The sequence below is a fragment of the Miniopterus natalensis genome, chromosome 12 (genome assembly GCF_054644295.1).
Source record: "Miniopterus natalensis isolate mMinNat1 chromosome 12, mMinNat1.hap1, whole genome shotgun sequence".
In the NCBI taxonomy this organism is placed as follows: domain Eukaryota; kingdom Metazoa; phylum Chordata; class Mammalia; order Chiroptera; family Miniopteridae; genus Miniopterus; species Miniopterus natalensis.
Window position 1 is genome coordinate 7,269,328 of NC_142092.1, and position 26,316 is coordinate 7,295,643.

The window sequence follows — 26,316 nt, forward strand, 5'->3', positions numbered from 1 at the left end:
TCAATGTTGAATGATTTTTCTATAAATAGGCTTCATGGATGCCTACCATTTACAGGCGCCTTCCAGTGTATGTCTGCATTCTGTACAATGGGGACTGTAGAAAACACTTGTGTGGTATCCATGTGCTTTTTTTTTTAATACATCTTTATTGATTTCAGAGAGAAGAAGGGAGAGAGACAGAGAAAGAGATAGAAACATCAATGATGAGATAGTTTGTCATTGGTTAGCTGCCTCCTGCACGCGCCCCGCTGGGGATCAAGCCCGCAACCTGGGCATGTGCCCTGACCAGGAATCGAACCTCGATCTCCTGGATCCTAGGTCGATGTTCAGTTGCTGAGCCACGCCGGCTGGGCCATGCGTTCTTCTTCTTAGATTAATTTTGGCGCTTTATGTTTTAAGGGGTAAAATTAAGCACTTAATTACATACCATTGTAAAGAATGCATATTTTTTTATAACAGAAAAGTGTATATCTGGGGTGGCACAGAATCAAACAATAAGCAATATTATTTCCAACATTTATTGTGAGAAAGAAAAACATAGTTTATTGTGCAAATAACAATTGCTCTTGAGAAACAGTTCAAACTTTGCTAAAGTTTATAAAGAGAAAACTAAGAGTCCATTTTGCCTTGCCTTCCCTTGGTCCCACTGCCTTGAGGCGATCCACTCTCGATCCTGTTTATGAGTGCACGCTCCTTATTTTAACAGTTGATTATTACAGAATGGGTATTTTTCACCTGGTGATATACTAGGCTCAGATTTCTGTGTCAGTGTATGTAGATATGACTCTCCATTTTTAATGGAATTGCCTTGATTTTTTGCTTTAATTTTTCATAAACACTTCCTTGTGTGTAATTAATTTGGGGCTTTATAATGACCAGAGAGTTGGCTTTTGTTTATTCTTTAGATACCAGCTGTGGTGGCAAAAAGCAGACCTGAGTCAGGCCTAAATTTGAGTCCTAGTTCCACAATTTACTGGTTGCATAACTGGACAAATGACATGACTTCTCTGAGCATTAGTTTCCTCATCTGTGGAGAGGACCATGCCTACTTGGTGTTAGGCAGGGTCTTCCAGGAAAGTGTAAACACAGGAATTGGCCACATGGGGTTAGCAAGCATAGAAAGCCACTGTCTCCACATAGGGCCCTCAAGGAAGGAGCCATGGTGGGGACAGCCAGCAGAAGCTTCAAGTCCTCTAGGCTCCCAGCTCCATGCCCCAGGACAGACAGGTGGGGATTCGTCAACTCACCACTCCCTATGTCCAAGCAGGGGTGGGTCAGTGCTCCCTTGTCCTCCGTGGTGAAGGTGTTCATCGTGTCTCTCTGGACAGGACTTTGTGTCACGGGTGGACAGACAACGTGACATGAACCCGTTTTCCTCTCTCACCCATTGCTCTGTAGGCAGAAGGTTCGTCCACTGCCTCTTCAGGCAGCCAGCTTGCTGAAGGAAAGGGAAGCCAGATCGGCACTGTCCAGCCAATTCCGTGCCTCCTGTCCATGCCCACCAGGAACCACATGGACATCACCACCCCACCTCTGCCCCCTGTCGCGCCCGAGGTGCTGAGAGTAGCTGAGCACCGTCACAAGAAGGGGCTGATGTACCCGTACATCTTCCATGTCCTGACAAAGGTATGTGCAGTGGTCACTCCTGGCGTATGGCTACTTGCTTTTGGAATTGTTTTTCTATCTTATAAATTATGTGAAAGAAAATTCATTTCCCCCTTTTTAATCTTTGAGAAAAAATAACAAAAATTTATACTTGTAAATACAATGAAAGAACTTGGGAAAGTCTCCATTTCCCCTTCAATGTAGTATGAAATGTCTTTGAAACTTCTCGTTAATGACACATCACATTATTTTCTGACTTGTAATTTTATTCTCTTTATTTCTAATTTTAAAATTTCCTACACTGCATTTGTGGCATAATGCTAGGTTTAATTCTGATGTCACATATGGTTATCTGTCCCAGGCATGCCCCGTTGTGGGTGGCTGAGAGCACTTTGTGTATTTTGACTTGTCCCTCTACTTCATTGAGTACGATTTTGTAGTACTTAGAGTGAAAATGGAGTATAGGAGTTGTAACATATCAGGGTAAGAAAACGGATTTATCTTTCTACATAGTGTAATAAGTTCATATTATTAGTCTTGTTAAATGTGTGCTTAAATAGTTCCACAGTGTGGCCTTAATTGGTTTTGAATCTTGGTGTCTCGAATGGATCGGTGTGTATTTAAATTTCTTCAGTGATTTGTAGTCTTTATCTTGGTATTTGTTATCACAGACTCAAGTTTGCAAGTTACCTTGGTAACTAGATTTCTCATGTAGAACTGGTTCATTACTATATGTATTTTTAATATGTTTTCATTTGCATATATACCACCATTTATAATCAGGCTTTTTTCTTTCTATTTTCTGCAATCCACCTGTGGTTTGTAAAATGGAGGCAGTGAATGCAAAAGTTACTCCTGTTCCACAGCACCCCCAGCTGGACCTCGACCGTTAACTAATTCAAACATTGCTTACTTTTATAAATTAAAAGACATGAAGAATATTTATTTAGACCAGTACTATTTACACAGCTCCTTTATTTTTAAATTGTAATTGCCTCCAAATCTCAACTATTATTTGATATGGGTATGAGTGTATGGTATCACTTTTGAAATTATGACTGTAAGATAAACATTTTTTTTCAGGTGCAACATAAAGTGTAAGGGTAAGTGAAAAGTTACTATTGATGGAAAAGGATTTTGCTGTTTAAAGGAAACAAGGTTTTCAGAAGATTTCGCCCTTTCCCCTGGGGTGGTTTGGGAGGTAAAGTCCCTGGGCCCTGCTGTGTCTGCCCTGCCATGCTGGTGGGTGTGGCTGGGCATTCTGGAAGATCAGTATGAGTGCTGCAAACTGCTTGTCCTCTTCATTACTCACTGATTTCAAGGGCAAATTTTGACAAAATGACTATGGTTAAGAAAAGTAAACTTGACTTTTTTTTAGATTTTAAAATGCCACCTAAAATTTTTCAGTGTGTTGGGGAAAAGTTTAGAGTGTAAGGCCTGATGCTTTCTGTGAGCTGAACCCCTCTGGTATCAAGTTGTCTACGCTGAGACAGTCGCACTGAGATGAAGCTTTGTAGGAATGTAGAGTTATCAAACCTCATCATACTGAGGGGTAAATACTCCCTAGATGAGAGCGTTAACCATGCTAGAGTATGAAGGTACTGAGGGTAAGGGGAAAGACCGATTCTGAAATTACATTTATGTGAAAGAAACAGCAAGTGTTATGAAATTATTATTAAAAGAGTATATATGAATAAACTTAATAGACATTAAAGGTCATAAATATATTTTTATGTTATAAATATATATAAATACAATTTCTTGCAAAATCTCTTGAGACATACCTCAATGCCATAAAATATTCAGGACTGGACCACAGAATTTTTGCAGGTGGTCGCAGTAGTCATTTGTCTCCTGGAGGCATGGTCCTGTGCTACAATGAAGCCCCTGCCATGCTGGCCTTTGACCATGAACAGAATGGGTCTCCTGTCATTTTCTCTCCCTAGCAGCTGTCATGCCTTCTCTCTCTCAGTGAGATACATCTTTCGAGTACCTGCTGCACTAGAGTGGAGGCCAATGACATGCCATAAACTTTTGAATAAATAACACTTCAGAGAATTCTCTTAGCTAGATTATTTTGTATGTGCTAATTTTTTATGGAAGAGACTGATAAAGAAAAATTGACCATTTTATATTCAGGATACTAGTTTCTTGGATTTCATATAGGCCATTAAAAATTATGTATTTCATTACATACGACAGTCTTGACTCAAATAAAATTTGCAAGTTCTCAGCATTTTCTATCCTATTTGTTGTCTGATGTTATCTGTCTAGATTGTTTCAAAGACTTTGGGATCATCTATGTGGTTTTCTTTTGTTGTTGGTTCCAGATTGAAAATAAAACCATGTAGATTTTATTTTGACTCTTTGAGCATATGTTTTGACTACAACCTACTAAATGAACTCTCCCTAAACATCTTGATGTAGGCAAGTTGTTAAGTAATTGATTTGGAATAGAATTGCAATGTCATTAACTGGAGATAATGCAGTTTATTTCTTTGAGTTTATTGTAAATTCAACATGAAAAATGTGCAATATTATTCTGCTTTCTTCCATGCAAAGGGTGAAATCAAAATTGCTGTTTCTATTGAAGATGAAGCCAGCAAAGACCTGCCTCCCGCCGCCCTGCTCTATAGGCCAGTTCGTCAGTATGTTTACGGAGTCCTGTTTAGCTTGGCAGAAAGCAGAAAGAAAACTGAGAGACTTGCTTTTAGAAAGAACAGACTTCCACCAGAATGTATGTACTGTAAAATCCATTGTTTGTTTTCCTCGGTTCTTCATAATCTCTTGTGCATTTTCTAAAGCCTTAGAAGGATTGTGACTGAGATCACCCCTCCGTAACTCAGGCGGGCTTCATCTGGGCTCTTAGGAAAGAAGGACTGTCATGGGCTTTTTCCCTCAGTAACATCCCAGTAATGGTGGTTATTTGGTAAAATGATAACACTGCAGGTTAATGCTTTAAACTGATGTGCAAACGGTCCTGACAATCACTGTCCTGCTGTGGTTAGCATGTCCCTGGCAGGGTAATGGCAATGTCTGCTTTCCAGAGGTCAGTGTTCCTAGGAGGTCCTGCCAGCTGTCCACTCACCACTTCTGTGTGGCTGGTGTGTTGCTGCACAAAGCCCTGATGCTGAAGGGCAGGTGTGTGATGGTTTCCTTCAGATCCCAGCTGATTCACTGTGGAGTGGAGGGAGAAGTGCAAACACAAAAACTATTGTTTCAAACGTTGGCAAACATTGAGGTCAAAGCGGTTGCATCTCCTAATAAAACTCTGCCTTTTTATTCTAGGTAATATTACCTACTAATGTAGGGAATATGAAAGTCATCGTATATTTAGTAGGCAATATAGAAAAGTTTCCCAAAACTTATAGTCTGAAAGAGAACATTGTGAGCCGTGGAACTTGTAGACTACTATCTCACCCTCCTAACGAAAGGGATATCATGGCAGATCACCTGGGGGGCAGGTCGGTGCAGGCCTGGGCAACAAGTGCTACTGACTAGCTCAGGGACGAATCTGCGAGTGGGTCTTACCTTCAGAATTCTAAACCACAGATTCCTGGTGATGCTGGAAACCCAGTTCCACAGATTCTTAAGTTTTCTGTTTCTGATTACTATAACAAAATTATGATTTTATAAGCCTTTAAAATAAAGCATCTGTCTGTCCTTACCCTTGCTTGAGGATAGCCATACTGAGAGCTGTGCTGGGCTGTTTGTGCAACTGTAGCTGGAAAAGGTGGCATAGACTCAAAGGCGTCTGCCTCTGGCTGGTGCTCCTGCTGCCTCTGTCAGGGCCGAAGGAGTCACATGAACACTGAGTTTTATCAGCGGGCACTGTTATTAGAGGCCCAGTATGCTCCTGATGTACATATTCTCACATTTTCCCCACACTGTGATTCATTTGCTCAGAAAGGAACAACCTTTCTTATTTTGCACAGGGTCAGTCAGTTTTCCCTGCTGGCCCACTCAGGCCACCTTGGCTTTGCACCTTTGGTTCTCTGCTGGGCCTTGAATGTGTGTGCTGCAGGGTCCCAGGGAGCCCCACTTCCTGTCATGTCCTCAGCACCGTACCACCATTTTGGCTTTCATGGTGAAAGGCTTTTTTTGTTTGTTTGTTCTAGAAACATAGTTCTTTATGCAGCAAACTCCTTAGGAGTTTTTAGTGATCACAAAATGGGGTCCCTCAGATGAAGCCCAGGACGGCTCCCCTTTGCAGTGTTCACAGCAGCCTGGATGTGAGTGGCGTGCTCCATTCACCCTCAGCAGTGGGCAGTGTCCATCCTTGACATCTGCTTTGTCCTTGCCCCTCCAGTTCAGGAACTTCTGTGCCGCAGGTGAGCTGCAGGCATTCTCAGGAAATGAGTCTTGATTGCTTTAGCTCTGCTGCAAGTGTGCCATTTTAAAACACTGTGTAATGCCCAGCTAGCGACAGGCAGTGTGCTCCCTCCCTCCTCGTCACTTATTTTGTACTCTGCAGGTATCCTGCTGGCATGGGAGTGGTTGTCCTGTTAGCAGGCAGTAGAGGAAGCAAAGGGCAGGGGTGGGCATTCACTAAATGGGCCAGCGTCCTCTGAGCATAAGCAAGAGAGAGGCAGAGTGTGGTGAAGGGCTGAGTGTGCAGACCACACAGCAGGGCCCAACACTGCCTCGCAGAGAAATGTCAGGGTCAGCTTGCTGGTAGCAGGTCAGCTCCTGCTTGGGCTGGAGGGCATGGGGATGGAGTGATCAAGGAAGAAGAGAGATGTGTGGTACAGTTGGGATGACTCAGATGGGCTCTGTGAGGCTCTGGATCCGGTGGGGGAGGCACGAGGGTAGAGGGGATACAAGGAAGAGAAGAGGGAGGCACACCAGTGTTCCTCATCAGACATGACTGAGGTGAGTGCAAGAGGCCTTAGCTTCAGAGATCACTCAGCAGGCGTCTCTTTTCTTTCCTTCCCGCTTCCACTCCCCACCCCACTCCTCTCATTTGTTTTTAAGCTCAGGAGATGGAGTCATTTGTTATTGTTGTGTTATTTTTGGCAAATGGGAAGTATTGAGTGGGGAAAGGAAGATGAATTTATCAGAGAGAATAGAAATCTGGAGGAGGAGGAGTGATGTTAGGGTTAGGTGGGAGGGGTTGGGGTGGGGCCTGTACTCCGGACACATTTCTTGGTGAAGGCAAGAACTAGACTGAAGATCTCTCTGGTTTGGTTTGGAAAAGTGAGCCAGCTGTTAAAAGGAAAAGGGACTGGACTTATGAGCGACACTAGAATGGGGTGCTCCTCCATGATGGAGGAGGGCCAAGACTATGACTGGCCAAGTGTAGTTTAACATTTAATACTTCTTAAATGGCATGTAGGATATATGTCTGTTACTGCTGTATTTCTCTCTCTTACAGGGGTGTCCAGCAGCAATAACAAAGTGAATGAATAACTGATGTAGATACATGGCTTGTTGGAATGGAGACCCAAAGTGTAGGGTGTTGAGAATGACTCTCCGTGTGAGTGCATAGTTCCTGAGGGTCTGGGAAAGGTCGGGACTAAACACAGTGCAATCTTTCTGCTCAGGTGACTTAGGAACGTGGGTTTTGACTTTTCTGTAAGCAAGGAGGAGCCACTGAAGTTTGGATAAGAGTGATATTTCTGTTTAGAAAGATGTGTTAGGTAGGGACTGTGGCTGAACTAAAGCAGAGATGAAACCTGGGGTGCCTACTGCCTAGACAAAGCTGAATTAGCCCTGGAACTTAAACGTTATCTGGAGAAATGTATTATTAAAGTGCTGTTACAAATAAATTTTACTTCTGTATAGAAAGGTGTATGTATTTGATCTGAATTTGCAAGTTGAGAGACCTTAGTTAGCATGTAATTTTGGTGGGTAAGACATAAGTGGCTTTAGAATCTTGGTCTTTTGGTGGAGCTGATAAAATTGAACTTCTTTCATGCATTGGTTATCTTAATAAGGGGAAAACAACCTCCAGAAGAGGCTTGTCTATAGTAATTCACATCTGCTGATCTCACCAACTAGAACACCAGGTCTCCACAGGGTTGAATTTTGTCTTTGGAATCCTTTGTGAGTATTGAACCTAAACACTTGCAACTTGCTCAAACCAAAACTATATACTCTGCAACCCTACGTCCTCTTAGCAGTGTGTTAAGATTGCTTCCTAGGACTTCTCATCACATTCCAGCTGACTCTAAACACTGATTCTGATGATGCCACAGCTTTAGGTGTCCATGCTTGGAACATCTAAGTGACACACATTTTATGTTCTTCAGGAGAAATTGCTGTAGCTTCTTGATGCTCTGAATGAGATGGGAAAATGACAATGTCTGGTTGTGCTGAAAGAGGTTGACCTTGAACGGTTTCTTGGGAGTTCTTGGTTGACATGATTTCGAAGATGAGTCTGTTGAAATCTTGTTTTACCTGCTATCATTCTTAGACCATATGTAGATGAAATGAAGTCAGTGGCACTTTGCAGAAGATCCATAAAACACGTGAAAGTGCACCGCGGGGTCTTGGGACCGATTTGCTCCTCAAATGCCTACTGGCTTTGCTGTCCACTTTAGTGGTATGGTAACCACAATCACACCGCGTGGGTTCCTACTCAAGTGGGGGGGTGCATCCACTTTTGAATGGGAGGGCTTTGATATCACACAGCTCAGCATGCTGTTCATGGAAATGCATGTTGCTTGTGTGGCCACTGACAGGAGTTTCCTAAGAGGGTTGTCATCAGAAAGAACTAGTCAAAGGGTTGCTTAAAAATATTTAACTCTCACTAGATTTAAGACATGTATCCATTTTGATAAATTGATCATAATCTATAATGAATTTTTGTGTGATTTGTCAATGTTTCATTTTAAAGTCATTATATGGTTAAAATAGGATATCTATAATCAAGCCCTTGAAAAAATTATAACCTTTGAAAATCACACCAAATTATATGCTGGCGGTTTATTTTCTATTGCTCTCTATCCATCCCTAGGTTCTGTGATATTGCTCTTAAGAAATGCTTCAGAATACATGTTTGTGATGGCAGTGTGCTGCTGAAGTCACTGTTGTGGAATGCCATGTCCCACTTGTGGGGCCAGCAGAAGACTCCTGACCTCGCACAAGTGGATTAGCCCAGATGTGCTGGGTGGTGGCAGTGGCAGCTGCTTTGGAAGGAGTTGGGACCAGGGAGCTGTTTTTACAGCTGCTAGAATAAAGGCTGGTTCTGGAGACAGGCATTCAATCTTAGCCAGCCCTGGCCTGAAGTCCATTTGTGCGTGAAATCAGATGAGGGAGCTGCTTCTAAGTCATGCTCCTGCCCTGGAGGCAGCTCTGGACTTTGCTGCCTCTGTGGCTCTTTTGCCTGGGGCACTGCTCAGCTCCTGGGCACTGGGATTCTCCCACGCGCTCCCCATGGGTGAATGGCAGGGACCAGGAGAAAGGGCTCAGGTTCTAAAAAGATAACAGGACAATGAGTAGCCTTAGCTGTAGTTGAAAATTAAAAATTAGGGAGTCAAGCTCAGGGATTTGCACATTTTAAAATATTGTCCTCTTAACAAAACTGGCTTTTTTCTATAAAAAGTCTCCCCAGTACCTTAAAATTCAGTAAGTAAAAGAAACGGGCTTGTAGATAGTAGGAAGACCTAAATTGTAAACATGAACTGAATTTATAGAAATAGGAAGCAAGTTTATATACTGTGAGCACTATTCTTATGAAGGATTTCCCCATATTTATTCTCTACTTTTTAAGCTATCAAGAAAAGCCAAAAGGAACTCCTGGTCTAATTTGCTTTGAAAATTTTGTCTGTGCCAAATAATTGGGACTGCTATTAAAATAATTAAATTTGTTCACTGTGGATTATATTACAAAACAATACTTCATTATGACCAATATTAGTGTGCTGTTTTAATATATAAAAATTGGTTATCATAAACATTTTCCCAATGGTTTTCTAAAGACTGCGTATATATATTAATCTGAATTTCTTTTTTCTACAAGCTTTCTAGGAGTAGCATTAGCGAACTGCCTCTTTCTCTCAGAACTTTGAGCAGCTGAGCTCCAGAGACATAGGAAGGTGGCCTGGCTCGGGGCGGGGCGATCTTGGATTAATATTTAGGCCATAGGTCGTTGGACTTGAGTTTATGATATACTAGGAGTGATATTAATAGGGCAAGTGAAGACTAGAATAGCATTTATTGTGTGTCTGAAACACCACGTTTTTCCCTGTACCTTATGGCCTCCTGAACATGTATGTTTTTGTGGACAGAGGACAGCCCTTAGCTTCAGACATAAAAAGCCTGAAGGGAAAATTTCACAGCCTTTACCCCTGAGGGTCATGGAGGGTGTGTGTGCAGATGTGTCGCCAGCATGAGGAGATGTAGAGCCAGCTGGGCCCCCGCCTGCAGCACGCAGACTGCTTGCAAGTTAACTGGCAGTTTTCACGTTAGGAGGAAAGAGGAGCCACACTGTCGTTGCGCCGATGTTTCTGTTTCTGCCCTGATGTGAAAGAACTGGAGGTTGTTTTTTATTTCTCTGTGTGATGTGGCTTTTTTTTTTTTACCATAACCCCAGGACAGCTCAGCAAGTAAAGACTCCTCCCCAAATACACCCATGTACACACAGACACACCCATGTGTGTACACATGCATGGACACAAACCAAAGATCCAGTTGGCCGCAGTCTTGGAAGTTGTCTGTTTCCTTCCTTTTCCTCTTACCTGTAACCACTTTGCGTGCATGCCACACTGTCACTCCTTAGCTCCCAGCAGGTACTGGTGTTGCTTACAGTGTCCTGGCACTGAGTTTAGGGATGTACTTCACCATGTGGTACTATAGGCAGCCACTACCAGTCAGCTGAAATTGGCTACAAAATGAAACATGTTCATTATTTCTGGTCTGGGATGGATCTCAAAATCAGCATCATAGCAGATTTCCAAGGTAGAATATGATTAATGTCTGGAGGTAAATATCAGGTTTTTACTGAGAGCTTAAGTATAATAGTGTGTTATCTTCTGAAATTGTATTTGGAAGAGGTATTTTCTTTAAAGAAAGTGCGTAATAAATTTAGCCTCTGGTAGCAAGAAGACTGATGACCCTGGAGTTGTTGTGAATGTAAAAATTCAATATAGTATAAGGTAAGGAAAATGATCTAACACTATCTTTTACATAGCCTACTTCTTGCAATTGTCAGTTTTCCTGTCAGTAGAAAAGACAGGATGAAGGTTTGTTTATGGTGACACACAAGATTTTTCATGGCCAGCAGCTGGATCAGCTGACTGTCCTGCTATAACAAGGCAGCATGAATCTGTCTTTCCAAAGTGGTGCCATCACAGAAATGGTTTCACATCACAGCTCTTGGCTGAGGCCGAGTTCTTGAAATGTACTCAGGGTGTTTTTGAAGTCCATTGCCTGGATAATCTCTGTATAACCAGTGGTAAGAGCCCGGATGACTTATTACCTGGCTCCTTTGTATCTGCTTGTTCCTGTGAGCTGCATCACAGAGACCCAGCCCTCCCTCCTGAACAGCAGGGACTCAGGAAGAGGCCAGGAGCCAGAGGGAGCTGAGGTGCTGTGTGTGCCAGCCACCCCATGTTGGGAGCTTGTAAAGCAGAGGCCACCACATGTCAACCCAAAGATGGGGTATCCCTTGGAATTCAGTAATCTATAAAACACTAATCTTCAGTTAGTTAATCTAATGTAATGAGCCAGTTGTAACCACACAACAAGGATGTAAGATGCCTTTGTGTTACCTCATTAGGGTCACATTACAGAGTAAGCTGTTGTCCCCTTTGTCATACCTGGCATCAGGATTGAGGGTGGAGAGGTGGGGATGGGGAGGTGAAGAGGCGGTGAGGGGCCCAGTTCAGAATTTAAGGAAACCCTCATTCGCATCTGGGCACATGGGAGTTGGTGCCCCAATCCTGGGTACCTCACCTACCTCATCCATGTTTCATCCCTGTCTGGCACATAGTAGGTGCTCAATAACTATCCATTGGGTAATTGGCCAAAGGTTCCACAGCTATTAAGTGGTGGTGTACATGGAAGATCTCCAAATATTCAGTTGTTTAAACACAGACACACACATGTTAAAAATAAAGCAAGCCAGGAACAGCTTTGCTTTGGAACAAAGCTTTGTGTTACTGCACATTTATTTTGTCTGATAAAGACATGTATTTACTAAATTAGATTTGAGCCATTTTTGTCACAAATAGTGCAGCTAGGCAACAAGAATGCTTAGAAGGATGAGAGGAAATTAATACATCTGATACCTTCCTCACAACTGCAGCCTCCCCTGCCGCTCCTGGTGGGCACTGACTGCGTGTCCCGCTAGGATTGGACAGTCTTTTCACAAGCATCAGCCGGCGGTCCTGGGCGTTAGTGTGTAGAGAGGCTCATCTGTAACCACTGTGGGGTGTGTGGGATCTGAGCACAGAGCCTCATGCCAGGGAATTCAGGGACACTTTGGTCTCTCAGAGCTCCAGCTAGTGTGGACAGCTATCTAGGACAGCTTCAGGGAAGCCTCACATGGAACAGGCACTTAAAAGAGACATCTCTGACCTTCACTTACCTTTGATGTAGGACCTTGGAACATAAACTATGTAGAGGTCTAAGCATTCTGAACTTGAGAATGAAAGTCCTCCACCAAAAATTCATTTCTAGAATGAAAACGACATAAAATAACAAAATGATGCTAAGTTAATAGAGGCAGGAACAAAGCTGACGAAAGGGAAAGAAGTAAATGAATGAAGACAGATTTAATAAGAATGCCTCTTGAAAAAACTCAAAGGATACTTCTGACATTATACTCTGAGGTTTTTAAGATTCAGGAAATTTGTGCTATGTGTGTGTGTTTTAGGGGAGGAGTGAGAGAACCTAGATTAACTATTTCTACAACCAAAGATAAAATCTAATCAGTTCCTTTAAATAAATCTTTGCCACCAAAATGAAGGTGTTACTTAGAAAAAAATAGATTTCTTTTTTTGGCATGGAAATGAATTTTGTGGTATAACCTAATAGAAACTGGTTAATGGCTCATTTTGTAGGCCACACTGCATGTGGGGTTCTGTAGGATTGGGAGGGGGGTGGCTAGATTGTGAGTCCGAGGACAGGGACTGCTGGATGGTGGGGCTCACTGGGTTTGTGTCTGGCACCTAAAAATACTGATGAACACAAAAATGCATGTACTTTAATATACATGTGTATCTTTGTTTTGACTTGGTAGACTTTAAAATAAGCATTTTAAGTGTTTTTAAGTTTCTTTTAACATTTAAACACGAAGATATTAAAATGTAAATGAAAGGGACAAAACTAACTCTTTTGTAAGAGGAAGATTTTCTGGAACTACCTTGACTTGCACCCCTTCATGGTCCCTGCAGGAGGGTGGCCCCAGCACTTCTCTGCCGCATGCCCTTGACCTGGCTACCTGGGATCCAATGTGCTCCGCTTGCTTTCCTGGTCCTCACATACTGGGTGTATCCAAGTGCCTGGCTCCTGGCGTTCTTCTGACCTCTGAAGAGATTATTTCTCACCTTACTCTGTTTGGAGTTGGGATGGAGCTAGAGATGACCTGTTAATTATTTAGCTTTATCAGGATCTGGGTTCCTTGGTCTCTCAGCTGCCACAGGCATTACTTTAGGGAAAATGAGCCACGGTGGGGTACTGTTACTTGGAAAGAATTGCGGTGCGAAAGAGGCTTCCTTGTCAGCCGCTGGCAGCTCACTGGGCTCTGCTCGAGTTCTCATACTCAGTGTTTCTTATGAAATGCACACCCAGATTTTACCTTGAATTAAGTCAGTTCAGTTGATGTGAAACTGTAACGCGTTTCTCTGCATTGTGCCTTGACTTCATTGTACTCCTGTCATAGTTTTCCTTTAATTTATTTGGAAGTTATGTGGGAGAATGTACATATTTGTGTGTTTTAAGAATTAACGACACTAATAGGGGTAAAACAACTGTGAATTAAAGCCATTGTTTTGTGTTATATCAACTTAGAACTTCTTGCCTTTTTTGAGGTGAAATGGGATATTTTACACTTTGTCTATATGCTGGTGTCACCTCGGATTTCTTAACATGGACTGTTGCTTCTGCTTGCAGCCTTCCTGGGCTTTCAGTGTCACTACAGGGTGGTTTGCCCTTGCTAATCCTTAAAATAGAGCTTAACATTTTGTTACCTTTGCTAAGTAAGAGGCCCTTAAGTAAAGTGACTACCAAATGCAAACTCTTTCTCAAATCTAATTAGTAGAAGTATTTATAGATGTAGAAAAAGATTAGCTATCTAACTTGGATTTTCCATGGACTTCCATGATAATCACTTACTTTTGTGAATTATACCAGTTGTTATTAATAAAGCTATTAATGGATTTTTATATTGAAACAAATTTCGTCTAACATTTTTTATTTATATATATTAGTTATATGGGGAAGTCAAGTCAAATGATTGGACTTGAGAATAAATTTATTGGTGGCTTCACCGAAAATATAAATAAGGATTAAAGTGTATAGAGTAAGAGAACAAATGTCTTAGATGGGAGAGCTGATGACTAGTGGCTTGCTAACTAGAGGCTGTATTGTTAATGAACGGGAACATCATCAGGCTGTAATTACTAGAGTAGTTTGTTTTTGTTAGGCCTAAAGGAGCTGAGACAGGCATAAATGGTTCTCCTCTGGTTTCCTTCTCGCAGTTTCACCAGTGATCATTAAGGAGTGGGCAGCTTACAAAGGGAAATCTCCGCAAACCCCGGAACTGGTGGAAGCTCTTGCCTTCAGGGAGTGGACCTGCCCCAACCTGAAGAGGCTTTGGCTGGGGAAGGCAGTGGAGGACAAGAACCGCAGGATGAGGGCCTTCCTGGCCTGCATGAGATCAGACACCCCAGCCATGCTCAACCCAGCCAGCGTGCCCACTCATCTCACGGTGCTGTGCTGTGTTCTACGGTAGGTGTGGTGTGGCCGCTCCAGCAGCTGCATGCCCTCCAGCGGTGCTTGTACATGCCTCTCAGACATGTGTGTATGAAGCACAGGAGGTGGGGAGGGGGTGGGGGGTCATTCTAGATGAACTGTGTTGTCGAAATTTGTCCCGTGTCATATTTACATGTACTACAGAAATATACGCCATGTAAATGAAATGTGGGTTTGAACTGATGCTGTATAGTATGTTAACAGAATGGGTATATTTGGCAAACAAATTATAATTATAATTATATTTTGGTGAACAAAATATAATTACATTATATTTTATGTAAATATAATGATTTTAAACAGTTTATTTCTTAAACATTAAAGGTTTTAAAGGCTGTTGGGGAAGATTATATTATATATTATTTGGGATTGTTCTTTAAGGGAAGTGTGTCTCTTCCCTCTCACTTGTTTAACCATATGTAGGTCAGAATGGACTTGAGATCATCTGATTTATTCCTAGCATTATAACTGATGTAGTATCCTTGTTTATTTGATTCCTCAAATTGTTACAGCTCAGGCCTTGGGAGCTCATTCAGTGAGCTCCTGTGTCCTTTGTACCCCCAGCATGTTTTTGCTTTTTTTGGTACCACATGATGCCCAGGCTCATGTGCATCTTCCTTGCCCTGGAAACAGCCTCTAAGGGGCCAGCTCATCTCCTTGGAGAGAGCGATTGAAAACCCAGATCTGGGCACCGTGTGATTCTAGGCCCTCTCAGTTGATGGGCCATGAATGCCTGTGTTGACACTGCTTGGTGATCACTTGAGTTGGCATGCATACCTGAATTAGGTTTATTAGTTTTTTGGTGTGCGTTGTTTTTAAACCAATTTCAAACTCAGGAAAAGTTGCAAGTACACCTCAGAGAGTCGTGTCCCCCCCCCCCCCCCCCCCCAGATACTTGAGTATGATTTTCTAACAAACTAGGACACTTTCCCGTATAATCACAATATAGCCTTTGGAATCAATTTACATCTACACTTTATTTCTATCTTCATTTCACAGTCCCTTTCAGACCCTCTTTGTGAAATCCATTGGTTTCCAGAGGGCAGAGGCTGATGGAGTGGCATAGCCATACCTCTGCTCCTCATGGTCCCATCCAGACTCTGTACTCTGGCCACGTGGTGAAGGCGGTGTTGTGGGATGTCTCCAGTGAGGTTCTACTCCCTTTGTAACATGCTTATTTCACGGGAGGCAGTTTGAAACTAAACATTCGGTGGCTTCTAGTCCACTGCCACCATCTTTGAATTGGTGCTTTGTTATCACCAGTTGGACCCAGTAGGGGCCTTGTCAGGCTGGCCCTCCACAGTTGTCTTTGTCATTTTGTGAGCACTTCCTGACTTCTCTGCAGAGGTGCCCTGGTTGTTGTGGTGGTGGGACAGTGTTGGATACCCTGCCCTTCTGGTGTGTTTACGGGCACACAGATGCCCACAGGCTTGTGGACTTCTGTTTCTGGCACTTCCAACCTGCCTGCTTCAGTTCTCTCTCCCTAGGTATGTGACCTCCGACCCTGAGAGACAGAAAGCCTGGGGCCCAGCTGCCCTCCAGGCCCTAACCTGCCTTAGCTCCGTGTGTCCCACCTCCTGAGCTGGCTCCTTCTCCTCAGGCTCCTGACCCCCTACTGGGTCTCACTTGCTTGACTGAGGACAGGGGGCAGAGCTTTAGTCAGGTGTGTATTTCCTAAAGTTTCTTAAATTCAGATTTTAAGGCCAATAACTTATTTAGAAGCCTTTCCTTAATTAAATTGAGGTCGACTAAAATGAGCACAGTTTCTTATCCATTGAGAATAAGTTAGTGAGAAAGACCAGTTCTTTATTTGGTTTTTTAATCTTCCGGTTTCTTCTCATGGAAAATTCATTTACGGACTGTTTTTTATCAGTAAAAACCACCTTATATTAGACAAAATTTTAAGAGTAAGGGTAGGAGTGCTTTAAAATCAGATTAGCAATAATGAATTTGATTACTTTGTATTTCTCTCTCTAAAGTTTAAAATAATGTGTGGCCTTTAACCTGCTAGGGCAACCTACTGTCCACCATATACCTGATTTGAAGAGTCTGCTGGATCCAGGCTCATGGAGCTGCCCTTGGATGCAGGTGTCCATTGATTAGTGTAGGATGTGCTGCTGCTGTTGGGAGTGCAACGCTCACTTAATTTCATGCTCTGTGGGGTGGTGGCGTCTTGTGTCTTGTCTGTTTATGCATTCAGCCTTGTGGGTCACCAGGTGCTCAGGCCCACTCTCCTTTTCACGTGTCCTGTTCTTCATGGACCTTCCTCTGCTATTACCCCAGAAAAGGCCTTCATAAAGTCTTTTTAGATTTCAGGACTATCCTAGTCCCTGCTTTTAAGGTTGTTTATTGTTGTTTTTGTGTATGTGTGGTTGTTTATTAAAAGGTACTTATTTTAGGCCTTGAAAAGGTTTATAAATGTAACTGATAATCTCAGGTCTGAATGAACCTCTGGTTCAGTTCGTGTGTGTGACATTGAGAAGCTAGAGTGAGTTCAGTGCAGACTCCCATACTCCTACAGAAGCCAGATGACGTGCTTGGTGTGGAGACTGTCATGTGTGGATTCGGTGCCTGGGCCAAGGGTGTTTCTCACTTGGAAAGGCTGTTACAGATCCTGAGGAGGAGCAGCATGTTGAGGCCAAGGGCTTGGGAAGAGATGAGGGATAGTGTCCCTTGGGACAGGTCCCAGGGGCGCGGGCACCGTAAACGGGTTGATCCACTCCACTAAGAGAATCCGTCCTACTCTCTGTGTTTGGGGCCCCAGGATAGCAGGTAAAGGAGGGTGCTCTGTGTGACCTTTGTTTTGTCAGTGGATATAACCTGCTAAGAACATGGGGATGGGCTGAGTAGGAGGTCCGAAGCCTTGCGGTAAAGAGGGGGGCATGGGAGGGGGCCTGGATGAAGACAGGCAACAGGGTTGGCAACAGGATGAGGAACAGGAGCCCAGTGAGAACAGGCTGTGGGCTGAGGCTGGCGGCCCAGGGGCCATTCCCTGGAGGAGCTGCAGCTGGGTAACGGAGAGGGGCCGTCCAGACGAGCTGCAGGCAGGTTGGGGGGTGGGCGAAGGGCAAAGCCTGCGTACTGAACAAGGTGAGGCCTGTGGCATGACCCTTGGCCTTGACGGCTGGGGTGGGACAAAGGTCAGTGATCCCAAGGCCAGACTGTCATCCACAAAGACTTCTTTCCTTTCTTTGATCTTTTGTTTGTTTGTTTCTTTGTTTGTTTGTTTTGGCATAACTTCAAACTGGAAGAAGTCAGATTAATACAAAGTGTGCGTGGCTGTCCTTCACCAGATTCCCCACACTAATATTCTCCTGTTGCTTTTTCCTCCTTTCTGCTTGTCCTCAATCCCTTGAATGTAAGTTGTGGGTACGATGTCCCTTTACTCTAAGCTCTTTGGTTTGTTCCTAAAAAATAAGGCATTATTAAAATCAGAAAAATAATACTGGTACGTCTTACATACTGATCTCAGGTTTTGCTGTTTGTTCTAATAACATCCTTTATTAGCAACAGAAAATCTTGGCTCATGCTTGCATTCATTTGCCGTGTCTCCTCCAATCTTGACTGCATCTTGTCTTCCTCTGGGTTGATGCAGAGATGTTTCTGAAGAGTGAGCCCTGATTTTCCGCACACCCGGGATCTGTAGATGCACATGAACAAATGGAAACAGTGCTGACACACAAGTGGCAGCCCCCAGCTGCAGTTTGTCAACCTTTAGGGAGGCTGCTTCTCAGTATAGGTTTGTCCATGTTCCTTTAGGGTGGGATTCCATTTCTGCATCTGGGGCGGGCACACCCCATCAGGGAGGTGGTGGTCTCCTTGATACTTTTCTCTTTTTTTAATATATATATTTTTTTATTTCAGAGAGAGGGAGAGAGAGAGTTGAAACATCAGTGATGAGAGAATCATTGATAGGCTGCCTCCTGCACGTCCCCAACTGGGGATTGAGCCAGCGACCCAGGCATGTGCCCTGTCTGGAAATTGAACCCCAATCTCCTGGATCCTAGGTTGATGCTCAACTGCTGAGCCACGCCTAGCCGTGCTCCTTGATACTTTTCACTAGCGTTGTCAGCACCCATGCCACATATGTCCAAATGTGATGTTAGGACAGCACTCTGGAGGATGGGAGGGTGGGGAAAGAATGGCAGGCAAATCCCTAGGATTCTTATAGCAGAGACCAGGAGGGGCCAGTGTCTGAGCAGAGGTTCACATGAGGATAAAGCAAGTGTATAGAACAGAACAGAGGCAGCTTTTCCTGGGGTGCAGCCCAGAAAAATAAATGAGGTCCTGACCCAAGAGAGCTCACATTCTTCTGAGAGGACAGACTGGATTACGTCTTGAAAGAACCTAAATCAATAACTAAAATAGGGGATGGAGGGCTTGAACTCCAAACAGGACTCAAGAGAACCAGCCGAGCCTGTTCCAACACCTGAGAGCACAGCCAGGGTCCAGCTCCCCCTGTGCCAACAGAGGCAGACAGCATTATTGCCCAAGAGACACAGGGGCCTGCTTCCGCCTTGGCACCACACTTATAAAGGGCAGTAAGAGTGAGAAAAGGGAACTGCAGGTATCCTCACACCTCCATGGTAGGAAACTTGAGGCCCTAGGAGAAGGGATGGAAAAGAATGTCTAGAGAAAACTGAGCGACATAAAGAAGCTGAGAATACTCAGTGGGCAGCTAGGAGCAGTGGCCATAGGAGATAACTGAGGGTTAAGTGCTAGCTAGCCCCTGCTGGGCACCATAGGTGCCATCGTGTTCATGGTATTTAAGCTGTGCATTTATATACCTGCATACCTTTATGTACATTTTATACTCTTCTGCATGCAGAAAGGCTTTCCCAGGACTTACACTGAGAAAGAAGTAAATGGTAACTTAAAATGTAATAGGAAGCCAAATGGAGGAAATAGCAGATATTCTAACCAAAAAGACTATTTGTTGCTGCAGCTAAACTGAGTGCTGGAATCTTTGCAGCCAGGAAAACCAGGAAAGATCTTGAGATGACTAACGTTCCCCCAAGACATTTTTTTTCTGATTCGTAATTTTTAAAGTAACATTTAGCCAAGGGCTGAGAAGTAAAGGAAGTTAGTGTTTCATAGGTTTGCAGATGAAAAGAGTTGTGGGGATGGGTGGTGAGGATGGCTGCACAACACTGAATGTACTTAATGCTGCTGCACTGTCCACTTAAAAATGGTTAAAATGGTAAATTTTATGTTGTGTATTTTATCACAGTTTTAAAAAATAAAAACAAAAGGGATGTATGCCATGGATACTTAGGGAAAGAACATCATGTATTGTACACAATCTTTTCCATAATGGTGTTTTTTAGACACAAGTGGAGGGACTTTCTCCATGTTTGCTGTTTCTTTTTCTGTGCTCCCAGGGACTCATAGTTTAAAGACTGTAGTTTAAATTCTTGTTCTGGGCTCCCTTTCCACTTCTTCCCTCTACATTGACCTCATTAAAGCTCAGTAAGACGATTTAATATTTGTACTTAATATTTGTGGCACTTGAACAGTTGCAAAGGATGTTATTTTTGTCATTGCAAATATTGGCAATTTAATGGAATAAACCTTTTACATAGTTCTTTTAAGTATATCTGATCAGATCTAAATACCACAGAGATTTAACATCCACTATTCTTTTACCTTGAAGTTCATTTCCTTCCTACTAAGGCTACATAATTTTGCCATGAGGTATATAAACTTTGTGCTTCCATTTCCCCTTCTCTCAAATGGGACAGTGATGGTTCCTCTCGGAGTTTCTGTGACCACGTGAGGAGCCAGTGCAATAAATGTGTAGTCCGGTGCCTGGCACCTAGTGAGCAGTGTTGGAATTTTTATTGAAAATACTTTTATTCATGAGCTGGATGGAGGCTCCTCCTTTTCCCATTAGGTCATGGTCCTGTGGGTGAACGTTAATTATTATAAAAGAGACAGGTCTTTGCACCAACTCTGATTCTTGTTTTTGTTGACTTAGATTTTAAGCCCAAGAAAATTTCCTTGGCAGATGGGGCTGGAAAGAGCTTTGTGAGGCTTGCCACACAGAAATGACATATGAATCTATCACCAGAAGTTATTTTTAGTGATCACCTGGCAACTTGATTAGGTCATCCTTCAAGTTTGCTGGATGCAGAGAATTAGGAACTGTTGGACTTGAACATTACTTTTGACCAAATTCATAGTGGTTAGCACCTCAGGCTCTTACCCCAAACACTCTTTGTGGTTGTGCCCTTACCTAGTGCCCCAGGTTGTCACTGGGGCGCACACACTGCCAGGTGCATAAGGGGAAGAGGATTCCATGGGCACCTGGTGGTTCTCAGATGAATGGAAGTTGTTGCTTTGGAAATTGATTTCTTATCAGCTGCTCACACCAGCTTGGCCCCCAGTAAGTCTGTGCTCCCAGGGACTATAGGCACGCATTCTGAAGACCAGTTTTAATTCTCGGCCCGGGCTCCCTTTCCACTTAGTCCCTGTACATTCACCAGCCACTGCCAGAGCCCCTTGTGCAGATGGTTCACAGGACACCCACTTTTCATCAAGGGATTCATCTGTCTTATTTGGACCTAGGGTCTGCCTCCTGGGTAGCCTGTCTTGAATTAAAATAGATAAGTAATATAAATTTGGCACATGTTATGTGTTTTCAGGATTTAAACACTTTACAAAAGTGAAGTTGTATTAAAAATCACCATACTGCTAGTTTGCAGTATGTATAAATTTAGTGTGCTATTTTTAATTACTCTAGAATGCTGACTGGCCAGGTGATTATTGGGTTTTTGTAATTGGCATCATTCACTGAAAATAGTGAAGCATGTGACTGGTGATTGCTGCATCCTAATTGCAGGCCCTCTCTGTCTGTCCACCCTGCAGGTATATGGTGCAGTGGCCTGGAGCACGGATACTGCGTCGTCAGGAGCTGGATGCCTTCCTGGCTCAGGCGTTGTCCCCCAAACTCTACGAGCCTGATCAGCTGCAGGAACTCAAGGTAACTGACACCTCCTTCCTTGTCTTGGAGCTTTGCTCTGGAGCTCAAGGGACAGCTCACCTCACCTGGCAGCTGCTCAGTACACCAAAGTAGTAACACTCAGGACAAGAACTTGAGAGCCTTCAGGGCAAAGGGAATTTCCTTCCCAGCTGTTGACACAGTCAAGTCTACTTTTGTCTGATAAAGATTCTCCCTCGTTTACCAATGGGTGTTTTATCCTTGTTTTTCACATCAGGAAATAAACTTGCCTTTTATTTCAGGTGGGGATCCCAAACCCTGGGAGGGCTTGGTCCTAAGAATTTCCTAACATCTGGCCAGGATCTTTTTCTTATTTCGTTCTGTTGTTCCTAATTGCAACATTCGTTTTCTCTAAAAAAAATGGTCTTTGTCCTCCTGGTGTTGTAAATCCCTTTTTAAAAAGCCACTTGAAGAACCATGTTGTACATCATTCCTGCACCCTTTTAGTCAGCATTAACATCGTATACCTTTTAATTTTCCCTTCTAGTGATTCCTTTTATCCTTTGTTGTAACAGTATTAATTTTCTCCACGTTGCCACCTGATATTTCAGTGTGCTTATCTTTTCAGTGCACTTTTATTAGTTGCTGTGTTCGCATGGCTATACTTGCTTTCTAATTTCTACATTAAATTTTAGAAAGTTCAAGACTTTTCAGAGTTAGCTAAATTAGTGAATCCGCCTTTTCTTTTTAACGCATAGGGTTTTGTTGTTTTCTTTGCCGTTGGTTATTTATTTACTTATTTTACAAAATTTGATTTGTAATCAAGTAATCTCTTTTGATGAAATCGCCTTCACTTTTAGATCTTTGTGCCATTCTTTATGAAGGCGGTCTTTCCCTACAGAAACATTTTAGGCTCACTTTATAGATTTTTAGTATTCTACAGTTGGGGCTCAATAAATTTCTGGTTTCCCCTAAATTATTGAGTTAAATTCAGTAATTTGGTGTTGAGTGACCCTTGACTGTGTGTAGCCCATGTCATTTGTGGTCACCTTAGGCTTCTGATGACTTTGACACAAGCTAAATAACACAACAAACCTTAGGAGAATCTACCTTAAATTGTGTTCTTTACTTTGTAGATAAAGCTTTTCTGTTTGTTAGACAGAAATTATTATTATTTTTAATGGTTTTGAATTTAAGTTTTTGTTCTAGAATACTTGGCCGGGTGTCCCCCGAGAGGCTGGTACTGTAAGCACAGGCTCTACCGCCTGTGTCCTGGAGTGTGGTGCCATCACCACCATCTTCATCACCAGACTGTGCTCAGGGGTGTTGTAAATACTTTTACTAGAGTGTGGTGCCATCCCTCTACCTCTACTTCCTGTTTCTCTTATTTAGATTATTACATCAGTATTGACATCCCAGTTCTGAAAATCAGACCGCCAGGTATCAGGTATGCCCACCAAGCCTTATTCACCATCAAGTTGCTTTTACTCAAAGTTCATCTTTTCTCCCATATCCTTTTCATTTTTGGATCAACACATAGGATATAACTTTTGAAAGACAGTCACATTCTAAGCTTTCATTTTGGTTCTTTTGAAGTCTTAGTGCTTTCATGGTTTTCTCCTATTCTTCATCTAAAGCTAGGCGTTTCTAGAGCTGTGGTAGAAAGTGCAGGCGCTTCAGGCCCACCCTGTCCCTTTGACTCTTCTGGTCTGGAGGTCTGTGTTCCCTTCACCAAGGGCAGCCTGCACCTTAGTGCTCCGTTCATGAGTAGTATAGATTCTGAAAGAACCAGAAGAAAAAATAACAGCTTTCCTTGGGGGTAGAGGTAATTGGTTTTTTAAGATTGATGATCCTCTCAGCTATCAGATTGAGAACTGATAGAAATAATAATTATTTAAGTGCTATAAAAATTCCTATGTAGAGCTGAGAAGAGGGTCCCAAAAATCAGTGATAGAAAAGTAAATTTTAAAACTACTTTTTCATTAAACCATTAAAAGTTGTTTCAATATAAAAAAAAAAAATCAGTGATAGTGCTTTCCTATAAAAAACCATTTTACTGTGTAGGATATAGTCAACTCTTGATATTTGGTGGTGTTATAGGGGCCGTTATCCAGTTTGTGGATTGCCCAGACCCTGTTTCTCTTCTCCCACTTCTGTCTATGTACTTTGAGAATAAAGAGGAAAAGAGAAAGAAAAAACCTAATTTTGACAATTTGGCCTCTGGTTGGCTTTTCTGGTGGGAGGCTTGGTGGGGAAATACGTTGAATCCATTAGTTAAAATGACTTTATAAGTGTTTCATCTGGTCCGTGCTCTGTCCGCCGCTCCAACCATGAACATTTGAGTGTTGTGTGTGGCTCATTGAGGACCTGGGGCAGTGACTGACACCTCACTTTTCTCTGGCATATTAGGTGCTTCTAGGTCACCAGCGTGAATGAAATCACTCAGGCAGTCAGCACTGACGCTGTTGGGAGGCGGGGGGTAAAGGATGACCAGCAGGACCTCTGCACAGTTGCAGTTTTTGTCCAGTTTCTTTCTCCATGCTCTTGACATTCCTGTAATTGTCTTACGTTCTTCTAACAGTTTCATATGCCAAGTGCAGAATGTAAAGATGGAAAACAAAGAGCTGTAAAGACAGCGTTATGGGCTGCAGCATGTCTGTGGGACTTGTAGGAGTTATTGTGCATGTAGGTAAATAGGACAAGTCACAATAAGAGTCTGCTGCCCGGTAATTAGAAGTCAGACAAAGTCACTTTACTGGAATTTGGTTCTTGAGCTAATTGGGCAGAGATTAAATTCCATATCTGTATTTCCTATAAAGTAAGAAAATGTTGTCAACATTTCTCTAGTTGAGGAACTTTGGATAATGTTGAATATTTTATACTACTTGGTATAAGAAATTGAGATTGGAATGTGAATATTTCGGCCATTTCTGTGGTCAAGGGTTCAGATTCTGGTGCTACCAGTTACCAGTATTGTGACCTTAAGCTCTCTGTGACTCAGTTTTTCATCTGTTAAATGGAGTACTAAGAGCAGTACCTGCATCATATGGTTGTTGAGATGTAAATGAGACGATACAAGTAAAAATACTTAGAGCAGTGTCTGATACATATTTGTTAAGCTCCCCATAAATAGTAGACAGTATTCTTTGTATAATTAACATTTAAACTGCTATGTAATTTAAAAATTGTCATATGAGGCAAAATCTACACAGCAAATTGAGATTTTATTCCCATTATTTAGACAACTTTTGTTTTCAGAATTTTTCTCTGTTAAATTAATGAGAGTTGTTATTACTGAAACTAAATTACTTGAAAATCATTTTTTTGAACCCATAAAGACACAATTCCTCAACTAATGGTAAGGCTATTTAATATTTAAAATAAGTTATGTGTGTGTGGATAACGTAGGCTTCTCTATTTCTCTTATCAGCTCACAGGAGATTACTCTTTCTAAATAGGGTGCTTCTGTGCTCCACACACTGGCTTTCCTTTCTTAACCTCAGCACTCAGATAACCACCTGCCCAGAATGGTTTGAGCTTTATTAGTCAACTAAGGGTTTGTTGTCGACATGACCAACACCACCAGCAACAAAGAAACGAGAGCAGCATCGAACTTCCACAAAAGGCTGTTGCTGGCACCGTCACAGCTTTGGGTAGCAAGCAGACATCTTTCGAGCAGCACCATCACTATCATGGCCTTTTCCTCATCTTTGACCTGGCCCAAGCATCATAGCCCCCAGTGAGAGAGCAGCTAGAGGCCAGGTTGCTGCTGTGCCACGTTCCCACAATGTCAGCTTTCAGGGAGGAGTAACCCCGTTATTGGCTCTAGACTCTCAGAGAAGACAGTTTTCACTTCCTATCTGCCCTCTCTTTCTCCATTTTCTGCTCATATATATAAAAATGCATCTAATCCCATCACCTTAACCCTGCCTGCCCTCGACTGAACATGTTTATTTCCCCTTCCCAACATTGCATGTGAGAAGCAGGAGTCAGCAGCTTGGGCCCAGTGGGGTGGATAGACTTTTCCAGGTTCAGGAAGTTCTGAACTGCATTGACTTAAAATTTAAAAAAAAAAAAAAAAAAAAAAGGTTAGAAAACATAATGTTAACTGATAATGGGGACTGACAGCATAAAACAGATATTCATAGATTCATCAATATTTGGCTTAGAATGATCTTTTTTCTCTTTAATGAAAAGCCAGTTTATCTGCCACAATTAGGTATTGCTTAGGTTGATAGCCACAAAGATAACATTCTTGAGACTCCATCACTGTAGAAAATAAGCATGCCAGGTGGGAAGACAGAAACCAGGACAGCTAAAACTCAGTCCCGGATAATCCACAAACTAGGTCCTTCACAGACAGATAATCAAGAGTTGACTGTATTTGTCCATGTTTCTCACCCTGCACATCAGATGCTAGGAGAGAGAGCGTGTGCACACAGGAGGGCTCCCAGTGCTAATGACCAGTGAGAGGATAGGGAGACAGTCTAGATTCTGATAGTCTGCATGGTTCAGATACAGTGTTTTTGTTGTTGTGTTCTTTCATTTATAAGCTATCCATTTCTCCTAAAACATTTTGACAGTCTCATTAATAAGTTGCTATCTAAAACGTTAACATATAAAATCATGTAAACAAAGTACAAGCTTTAGAATGAAATTATACCAAGTAATTTTTAAATATAACTCTTTGAAAAATGCATAATTTTATTAGAGTGTTCCTTTTTACAATCTTTCTATTAATGCATTACCAGTGTATAGAACCTGCAGTGTAAAATTTTATTTCATAAATGAATTGTGGGCTTCTTAGCTGCTGAGGAGACTATTAATAATTTGTTACTTTATCATGTGTCAAC

The 26,316-nt window shown here is 42.4% G+C and overlaps 1 protein-coding gene across 2 annotated transcripts in view; it reads left to right on the forward strand.

Moving 5' to 3' along the window:
• FAM120A (family with sequence similarity 120 member A) overlaps positions 1–26,316 on the forward strand; it is a 96,523-nt gene that overhangs the window by 55,475 nt on the left and 14,732 nt on the right. For both annotated transcript variants that reach the window (XM_016214323.2, XM_016214324.2), the window contains exons 9-12: positions 1,399–1,626; positions 4,168–4,342; positions 14,250–14,499; positions 21,391–21,505. In XM_016214323.2, coding sequence (XP_016069809.2) covers positions 1,399–1,626; positions 4,168–4,342; positions 14,250–14,499; positions 21,391–21,505 — 768 coding nt within the window. The remainder of the gene's footprint in view (positions 1–1,398; positions 1,627–4,167; positions 4,343–14,249; positions 14,500–21,390; positions 21,506–26,316) is intronic.